Source organism: Malus sylvestris, chromosome 6, assembly GCF_916048215.2.
Source record: "Malus sylvestris chromosome 6, drMalSylv7.2, whole genome shotgun sequence".
NCBI lineage: Eukaryota > Viridiplantae > Streptophyta > Magnoliopsida > Rosales > Rosaceae > Malus > Malus sylvestris.
Window position 1 is genome coordinate 33,355,435 of NC_062265.1, and position 10,094 is coordinate 33,365,528.

Consider the following 10,094-nt stretch of genomic DNA (forward strand, 5'->3'; position numbering starts at 1 on the left):
TTCGGTCTTTATTCGGTTACATTGGATTTTCATTGAATTTGGCTCAAGTGTAGGTTTCCCATTTTGTCGGTATTTAACACTGATTTTTCTAAATCTCATTCCTTGTTTAAAAATCAAAAGTCAACATTAGTGCCAAAATGATGTATATGCTTCACTAAATATCATCAAAATACTAGTTCCGTGTCTATTTTTCTCTTTGACCAAAAACATTTTAGTGGAGGGCGGGCGCTGTGGATTCGATGACAATGAATTCGTGTGTTTTTGCAGTGATCGATCTCATGTCAAAACCTGTGATGATGGTACTTCTGTAGTAAACTTTTCCCTTTTAGTTATGATTGAATTTTTAGAAAAACGGCCCACAGTGTAGATTTCTTCTTCATTATTTGTGCTTGTAGATAGCCATGCTAGTTCGCGTTGATTAGCTTAGAGCAGAGATAATATGCGTGTTTGAGGCTTACATTTGATTCTAAGAATTCTGCTTCTTTGATTGCTTTTGCAGACAATGCATGGAATTGGAAAAGGAAGGTTATTGTAGGTAATATATCCGCAACCCCTTTAAATGAATAAATCAACAGAGAGCGAAAATCACTCCCAACTGATATTACTGCGGCTATATTACTGTGTACTATTTTCTTTCATAAAAATGCTGCAAGAGAAAGCAATATACTCCATCACCCTATTTTCCTATTCCTATTCATAATAAAAAGCTGAGCGCAGTGATGATTTATGATTCATACAACCGACCATACTTAGTGGGATAGGGTTTGGTTGTTGTCGTTGCATTTTATTAACCATTAATCATCTTGTGGCCTGCAGTAGCTGCTCTTTCTGCAGGAAGTGGGATCATGATCTGTGTTATTGTTTGCTGTATTAAAGCTAGGAAGCAAATTTTCAAGAGAAGCAACGATCAAGATCTCGAGGCTTTCATAAGGGCTAATGGACCTCTAGCAGTAAAAAGGTACAAGTTTTTGGAAATCCGAAAAATGACCAAGTCATTTAAAGATAAACTAGGTCAAGGAGGTTATGGAGATGTGTACAAAGGCAATCTGCTGGATGGTAGTCCTGTGGCTGTGAAGGTTCTCAAATCATCCAAAGGGAATGGCGAGGACTTCATAAACGAGGTTTTAAGCATTAGTAGAACTTCCCACGTCAATGTTGTCACTTTGCTAGGGTATTGCTTTGAAGGTCAAAAAAAAGCTCTCATATATGAGTTCATGCCTAATGGATCACTCGAAAAGTACGTTTACAACGAAAATGCTTTGCAAACGAGTAGTCCACAATTGGAAGTGGAACAGCTACTCGATATTGTTACTGGGATAGCTCGAGGACTCGAGTACTTGCACCGCGGATGCAACACACGAATTTTGCATTTTGATATAAAACCGCATAATATTCTTTTGGATGAAAACTTTTGCCCCAAGATCTCTGACTTTGGGCTTTCAAAACTTTTCCTCAAGAAGGAGAGTATTATGTCGATGTTGGATGCAAGAGGGACGATTGGGTATATTGCTCCGGAAGTGTTTTGTAGAAACTTTGGAGGAGTTTCAGTTAAGTCCGATGTCTACAGTTATGGAATGATGGTTCTGGAGCTGGTTGAAGGAAGAAAGAACATCAATGCTCGAGCGAGCCACACGAGTGATGTTTATTTTCCGGATTGGGTTTATAAGAAGCTTGAGGCAGGCAGCAGTTTAGGGTTGCCCAATGGTGTGACAGAAGAGGAAAACGAACTCGCGAGGAAGATGATTTTGGTAGGGCTGTGGTGTATACAGACGAAGCCATCAGATAGGCCTTCCATGAGTAGAGTGATTGAAATGCTGCAAGGAAGCATTGAAGCCTTGCAAATACCACCAAAGCCTGTTCTAACTTTTCCTGTAAGAACACCACCAGAATCTTCCACGTTATCACTTACACATTCTTTTCTGGATTAATTGGTGTACACCTTTTCGATAATTCAGTTCATTAGAGCTGTTGGATACGATTTAACTCATAAGAGAAATGATTTCCGCATGCATTTTTACTCCTATGTTGTCCGAATAAGTTTTCCTTAGTAATGCATGAGTTTCACAAATTTAAATTTACCTAATACAGAGAACCTGTGCCTACTAAAACACCAAAACACATATGAAAACAAGTCACTAAGATTTTCAATTATTGAGTTTCAAGTTCGAATTCCCTTATCCCCGGTAATCATAATTACATGAGTTGCATAACCAATGGTCCGAGCCATTGCTCAGAGCATTTCTCTTCTTCTTCTTCGCGGTCTTCATCGAGCCTCCCGTGCCTTTCTTGATCTTGTTCTTCTTCACCATCGCCTTCCGCTGCTTGCATTCCGAATGCTTTGAATTAGTATCATCATCATCCTCGCCACACATGGTTTGGAAATCTTTTTTCAAAGAATTACGGATCCTCTGCATCATTTGTTCTTCCTCGACCGAAAACCAACTCGCCACAACCAAATAATCATACTTCTCCATGCGTATATCGTAATCACTTTTCGTGCCGTCAAAGTATTTGAGATCACTTGACTCCTCCATCTTGCTCCTTCTTCTTCTTTGTGTTCTTCCACTCGAGGGAGAGATTGTGGAAGAATTCAACAGTATGCCGTCGCAAATGGCACCCAACTGAGGGAGTGGGTGATTTTTATAGGTAGTTTTCTTTGTGTGGTTAGGAAATATTGGACTTCAAGTAAATGGTTATAATCCTTATAAAACTAGGAAAATATGAAACGTTTTTATTTGCTCAAAAGGCCAAAACTTGCACAAAATCCACATCTAATTAGGAAACAACCCTGGAAAGGTGAATCACTTCCTACCCAAACTGCACATGAGAAGGCAGTGAGATGCAAATCACTTCCTACCTCATCACATGTGAAAGGACGTGTTGAGAATATGAATCCCACATTAAAAAAAAAATTTAAAAAAAAAAGACCTTGCATGTACTTTTAAGTAATCAAGCAATTCTTCATATTGTCAATTAGTTTTATAACGAAACTTCAATTTTCTTCATGTCTAATAGTCAAAGTAAGATCTTGAAGAACCACTACTAATGACATGTACTTTGCTGGATTTGAAAGCAAAGGACCAACATGGATAAGTTTGGAGACGCATGGCTTTGCACATCATTTTGGCCCTATAGTAAGTAAATCAAGGGCATATTTGGCTATGTGAGGGAAAAAGACCAGCAACAGTTCGTTTTACTTCCAGATCCAAGAAGTAATGAAGGGGACCTAAGTCCCTGAAAATTGAGTACCAAGTTTGTGAGTAAAAGAAGTACAATCTGCTCATGCAATTCGTCTTGTGACCAAATATTAGCTGTTAATTAAACAATCCAGTTCATATACAACTTAGCTAATGAAGGTCAGCGGTTAACTAAATTAAACTAAGAAAACTAACTTGTATTGAGAAATCTAGCAACCCTTCACTAACCTTTCTATTTGAACTTTTTCACTTTAGCAAATGTGTCGTTATTTACAAAAAGAAAAAATGTAATATATAATTTCTATTTTTTATCTTTTATTTTCTAGACAAAAGCATTAACGTTCTTATTTTTTGTGTACTGTTTTTTTTTTTTTTGACAAACGATATTATCGACTCTAAGGAGGAGGAGGTGGACTTAGCTTCATAATGGGTTAACAATAATGTGTACTCATTTAAAGTAAAAATTTTCGAATGCAAAAGTTAGTACAAAGGCTACTAGCACTTTTCAACTTAGGTCATCTCTAACTGACTCGACCAAAGGGCCATAGGCCAAAATATAGCTCGTTTTAATACGAAAACCGTCTCCAATCAAGGGTTACGCCAAATGGCTTATGGGCCCCACCAGACCATAATTCATCCACTATGCCAGCAGGCTAGCCAAAAAGAGCTAGTCAGCCAGCCCGTTTGCACCAGCCCAAACCCATGTTAGCTGACGTCAGGTTACTGTTGGATTTGAATTTTTTTTTTTTTCAGACGAAATTTTAAAAAAATAAAATAATATTCTAATTTTTTTTTCCTGTAAATACCTAAGCAATTTCTACACCATTTATCACCTCATTTTCACCATTCTATACTATCTTACCTCATTTTATTTCAATTATTCACCAATTTTTCACATCCTTTTCATTATATAAAGATAAAAAATCTAGAGACTTATTCATTTAGCGACAAGTAGTATTCAAGATATGTCTGAAAACCTTATGTTTTGGCGCAATTCCTGTGTCAACATTATAAAGCATTGTGTTAAGAACATAAGATGATGGAAAATCACAGATAGTCACTCTAAAAGAGTCTCTTTAGCATTTCTCATTATAGGGATAACACACACTAACTATTTTGAGTAAGACATTGACTTTACAGTTATAATATAAGTTGAACGAACTATATTATGATGATGTGGCTGATTGGTGACTAGGAGTCTTCTCTTCAATCTCTACAACTAGGGCTAATTTTCCCCGAAATTCCTGATCACATATCGAAAAATTCTCAAACCATTAATACCGAAATTTTTTGGGATCCATATCGAACCGATCTTAAACCTTTAGGTTTGGGAATCGGGATTACATATATTCAATGGTTTTGGAATCCCAAATTGAACAAAAAAAATATTTTTTTATTTTGGTTGCATGCATGTTGAATGTTGAATTTAAGTAGTTTGATAGTAGATTATATGAGAAATAGAAGTATGAAATTAAATAGTGTGGATCTTTGGAACATCAATTTGACTTGGTATGATAATGAACTGGTATTTCAATTGGTATGAAATTTTAAATTGGTATGAGGTAAAAAGCTTAAATTTCAATTGATATGAAATTGGGGAACAAAATTTTAGGCCAAAGCCCAAATTTTAGCCCATAGCCCAAAAATCTCAAATTTCAACGCAAATACTCAAAAGCTAAAAACCAAAAATCCAATCCCGATCCATCCCAAAATACCAAAAATATTTTAGAAATACCAAAATTTCGGTTTGGGATTAGTATTCAAATTCCCGTCCCAAATTTTTTTTTTTGTTTGGGATTCAGGATCTCATTTTCGGTTTGGTATCCCATACCGAACCACCCATATCTACAACAATGAAGCAAAACTCCCAACCGGTCCACAAGCATTGCTTTCCAAATAATGAAGTAAAATTTTCCACAAAAATACCAAGAAGATAGCATCTTATAAACTAAATGTTACTATTTCGCAGTGAGATTGACTTGTTTTACAGGCTATTATCTCTATTAGATAGATGGTTCAAATGTAATTTATAAATTATAGTCTCAGTAGCAACATTTTTACGCAAATCAATGTTCTAAAAGGTACTAAGCGCTAGTCGACTGGCGAGTAGGATTCTAACGCCTGGGAGGCATCTTGGTTGGCCCTAGGCGGTTTTTTTAATTAATTAAATTATTATATAACATATAAATAAATGTCTACTCATACTTAAACACATATAATACATAATTGTATGAGGATACATAAACTATAAAATTAAACGACATATATATTATAAAATATTAGAACATATTGAAAACATAGGGAACAAGTGTCACATCCCGGCCCGAGCCCCCACCACATCCTGGGCTCGACTCCACCGTAGCACGATATTGTCCGCTTTGGGCCCCAACCACACCCTCACGGTTTTGTTTCTGGGAACTCACACGAGAACTTCCCATTGGGTCACCTATCATGGGATTGCTGGGCGATGTGGGATGTAACAACAAGCATATAATGAGTTCATCCAAGTATCCGAACAGTCATTTACAATTATTGAAAAAAATAAAATACAGAATGGAAGTTATCTTTTTTTTTTGTCTAAGTGGGAGTCGCGATTAGTAGGTGCTTAGTAAATGGGCTAGGCAAGTCTGGACGCCTTTTTTCAATTTTTAAATGTCTAAAAATTAATCGTGATTGTAACCAACGGCCTGTTAGCCTGTTGCGATTTTTAAAACATGTGCAAATTAAAAGCTCATAAAAAAAACAAGTCAAACAATGAACATGCTCCGAATATTTGGTTGCATCAATTACCACGAAGATTCTTAGGAGAAATTTTTTGAGGTGACGGAACCCCACATCACCGGATTAAGATGCTCTACCCTCATTTTTTCATCCCCTTCTATCCCTTCCTCTCACATTCTCTTATTTTATCTTTCTCTTGCTATAAAAAATTAATATAAGATGTTAACATGATTTAACCGTGACCAAGAGGAAGTAAAAAAAGAGATGAGAGAATCCTATCGGAGGATGCCACGTCCCCCACTAAGGAATCTATCTAATTTAGTTTTTAAGAAAATCAATTAAACAAAAACTAAACCCAAAAAATAAAACATCTCGACTACCGAGCCAACATCACCATGGACAACTGACAGTTGGAATACCTCTTCAATGAAATCACGACATTTGTTCTATTAATTAATTAAAAACTAAAACTGAAAGATTCAAATACAAAATCTCCAGGCCATACAACCCCCTCTCCAGCTAGACACGCCAACCCCAATCCCGTCCAAATCTGGTACCACACCACCTCTCTTTCTTCCTCTTCCTCATAGACGAACAACAACATGCAAAGTGTGGCAGATGGAGTTCCTCCAATCGATAACCCGCCGACGCTAATATGCCCCCGCTGGAACCCATGTGAACCGTCTTCATCAGCTTGATGTTCGAGTTTTTCTTTGACGGGAAATCTTTGCTCCTTGTTGGGTTTTTTGTGATGGGCATGAAACTGCGAGGCGGACGAGCGCTGGAGCCAACTCACTGGGTTTTTTGTAATGGCCAATTCGCTGAGTGCATCCAATTCTTTGTACGTGCAATTGAGCAACCCAATAATGTTTTCACTACCTTTCTTCATCATCTTCTTCTTGTTCACAATATTCTATCCCTCTGCTAACAGCCAATTCACTGAGTGCAGCCAACCCTATGACTGCAGTTTGCTTAAGAATATATCCTACCCCTTCTGGGGAGGCAACAATCGTCCCCGGCATTGTGGCCACAAAGGTTGACTTCGCCGTAGCACGATATTGTCCGCTTTGGGCCCCAGCCACGCCCTCACGGTTTTGTTTCTGAGAACTCACATGAGAACTTCCCAGTGAGTCACCCATCTTGAGAATGCTCTCGCCTGAACTCGCTTAACTTTGAAATTCCGATGGAACCCGAAGTCAGTGAGTTCTCAAAAGGCCTCGTGCTATAAGAGGTGGGCATGTATAAGGCACATCATCCCTTCTCCATTGGTCGATGTAAGATGTTACAATCCACCCCTCTTAGGGGCCCGACGTCCTCGTCGACACACTCGCACTACATAGCAGATTGGCTCTGATACCATTCTGTCACATCCTGACCTGGGCCCCCACCACATCCCTGACTCGACTCCACTGTAGCACGATATTGTCCACTTTGGGCCCCAACTATGCCCTCACGATTTTGTTTTTGGGAACTCACACGAGAATTTCCTAGTGGGTCATCCATCCTAAGAATGCTCTCGCGCGAACTCGCTTAACTTCAGAGTTCCGATGGAGCCCAAAGCTAGTGAGCTTCCAAAAAACCTCGTGCTATAAGAGGTGGGCATGTACATATAAGGTGCATCATCCCCTCTCCGTTGGTCGATGTGGGATGTTACATACTCACTGCGAAGAAGATTGAAACCCGCTCATGAGAATCCAAGGCCAAGATTTCCTCGTACTGAACATCAGCCAAGATGTTCAGGCCATGACGATTGCACGGCCGGATCTATGGGACAGTCCTTGCACTAATAACTTCATCAATGTCACTTTGGACTACGACCTTTTTGCTTACAACGCTCAAACTATTCGGAACATGACTATATTCTATGGCTGCATGCCTCACAGTGAATCAGTCCCGAACAACTTTACCTGAAAAGTAGATGGTACAAACAAAGATTTCGCATTCTTTGTCGATGACTCCCCCCCCCCCCCCCGGGCTTCCTCGTCCAGTTCCGAATAGTACCTCAAGCCTGTCCAGTATCCGAGTCCCAATATTCAGGATGAAGTTGGATCTTTCGCCGGATAACGGTACAACATATGTGCAACAGGTTTTGAAACAAGGATTTGAGGTCGAGTACGACTTGGAGCTCTGTAGTTCATGCAAGGCTTCAGATGGCACCTGTGAATCCAACTCGACCTCGAATGATTTTCTCTGCTTCTGCGGAGGCCTATCTTATATTGGATCCTATCCTCAGAAATGTCCAGGTAATAGTCTATTAACAAATCAAAGCACGAGAAAAGAAACGAAAAAAACAAAACAAAACTGATTGCCAAAATTTGATTCTTATTCTAACATAGTATACACTAGGTTTACCTGTCTTAGTCCTTTTGGTCATGTTTGCTTCAAGAATTTCTCCCCAAGGTGGTAGATTACAAGGGAGGAACTTCTTTCATGCTAATCCCCTCCAAATGAAAAATCATCCGCTTGTATCTTCAACATACCTTGAATTTTAAGAGTTATCCGCTACAATCCAATCTTAGGCACTGAACGAGGCCAAAAGGCCTTCTTTGTTTTAACAGATCATCTGTTTTGATCTATGACTTGAAATTTTAGCAGGGCTTGTGCTTGTTATCGTGTGCCATCAAATCCATAACAGTTCCCAGTTTAAGTTATTATTTTCAGAGGCTTTCCTTTAGAATTTAGATATATGTATCCCCAAAAAATTTCTAACAAATCTGGTTTTGTTTTATTGCTTATGCAGGCAACTATAATGCACTACTAGTGGCCATCGGTAACATATCAGTCTCTTTTTCATCAGTATTTTCTAATGTTTTTTACCACTTTTCGTCACTGTTTTCTATTTATACCAAAAATGTCTGAATCATCTTGTGGTTCTGCGAACAGATATTGCTATTATTGCAGTATGTGCGATCTTACTCTGGGTTCTTCTTTGCTATATCAAAAATAGGATAAAAAATCTCATACGAAATTTCATAAGAAAAAAGAATGATCGAGGTCTCGAGGCTTTCATTCGGGAAAATGGTCCTCTGTTAGTAAAAAGATACAAGTGTTCGGAAATCCGAAAAATGACCAAGTCATTTAAAGATAAACTAGGTCAAGGAAGTTATGGAAATGAGTACAAAGGTTATCTGCCGGAAGGTAGTCCTGTGGCTGTGAAGGTTCTCAATGCATCCAAAGGGAAAGGAGAGAACTTCATAAACGAGGTTGCAAGCATTAGTAGAACTTCCCATGTCAATGTTGTCACTTTGCTATGGTATTCTTTGAAGGTCAGAAAAAAGCTCTCATATTATATATGAGTTCATGCCCAATGGACCACTCGAATCGAAAATGCTCTGCAAACGAGTAGTCCACCATTGGAAGTCGAACAACTACTCGATATTGTAACTGGGATAGCTCAGGACCCGAGTACTTGCACAGCGGATGCAACACATAAATTTAGCATTTTGATATAAAACCGCATAATATTCTTTTGGACGATAACTTTTGCCCCAAGATTTCTGACTTTGGGCTTTCGAAACTTTGCCTCAAGAAGGAGAGTATTGTGTTGATGTTGGATGCAAGGGGACGATTAGGTATATTGCTCCGGAAGTGGTTTGTAGAAACTTTGGAGGAGTTTCAGTTAAGTCCGATGCCTACAGCTATGGAATGATGGTTCTGGAGATGGCTGGAGGAAAACAGAACGTCAACGCCCGAGCGAGCCACACGAGTGATGTTTTTTTTCCGGATTGGATTTATAAGAAGCTTGAGGCAGGCACCAGTTTAGGGTTGCCCAATGCTGTGACGGAAGAGGAAAACGAATTGGCGAGGAAGTTGATTTTGGTAGGATTGAAATGCTGCAAGGAAGCATTGAAGCCTTGCAAATACCACCGAAGCCTTTCCTAATTTTTCCTGTAAGAACACCACCAGAATCTTCCACGTTATCACATACATGTTCTTTTCTGGATTAATTGGTGTACATCTTATCGATAATTCAGTTCATTAGAGCTATTGAATAAATTTTAACTAAAATGATTTCCGCACGCATTTTTACTCCTGTGTTGTCCGAATAAATTTTCAGTAATAATGCATGAATTGCATTACTAAACTGAGTGATATAGTGAGCATGAAGGTATACTAAAAGCCAAAATTACCCTCGATCTGAAGAAATCGCACTCAATAGCCACAAGAGGATTATAC

General features: G+C 38.7%; 2 protein-coding genes and 1 pseudogene across 4 annotated transcripts in view; 2 read left to right on the top strand and 1 right to left on the bottom strand.

Annotated features, from left to right (window-relative positions):
• Nucleotides 1-2,017, top strand: part of LOC126626809 (LEAF RUST 10 DISEASE-RESISTANCE LOCUS RECEPTOR-LIKE PROTEIN KINASE-like 2.1) — a 40,321-nt gene extending 38,304 nt beyond the window's left edge. Inside the window, exons 2-3 of one of the 3 annotated variants that reach the window (XM_050296209.1) lie at nucleotides 500-535; nucleotides 817-2,017. In XM_050296209.1, coding sequence (XP_050152166.1) covers nucleotides 500-535; nucleotides 817-1,928 — 1,148 coding nt within the window. In that variant the 3' untranslated portion in view covers nucleotides 1,929-2,017. The remainder of the gene's footprint in view (nucleotides 1-499; nucleotides 536-816) is intronic. The other 2 variants (XM_050296211.1, XM_050296210.1) reach the window with 2 other exon arrangements.
• A 103-nt stretch (nucleotides 2,018-2,120) lies between these two features.
• On the bottom strand, nucleotides 2,121-2,761 carry LOC126626815 (uncharacterized). The gene has a single exon (XM_050296217.1). The coding sequence runs from the start codon at nucleotides 2,532-2,534 to the stop codon at nucleotides 2,175-2,177; it is 360 nt and encodes a 119-aa protein (XP_050152174.1). The 5' UTR covers nucleotides 2,535-2,761; the 3' UTR covers nucleotides 2,121-2,174.
• Nucleotides 2,762-8,911: 6,150 nt separating this feature from the next.
• Nucleotides 8,912-10,021, top strand: LOC126626814 (rust resistance kinase Lr10-like; annotated as a pseudogene).
• Nucleotides 10,022-10,094: the final 73 nt, after the last annotated feature.

Bases quoted from the DNA above. Each gene is read 5' to 3' on its own strand.
- LOC126626815 (XM_050296217.1), bottom strand. From the start codon at position 2,534: ATGGAGGAGTCAAGTGATCTCAAATACTTTGACGGCACGAAAAGTGAT.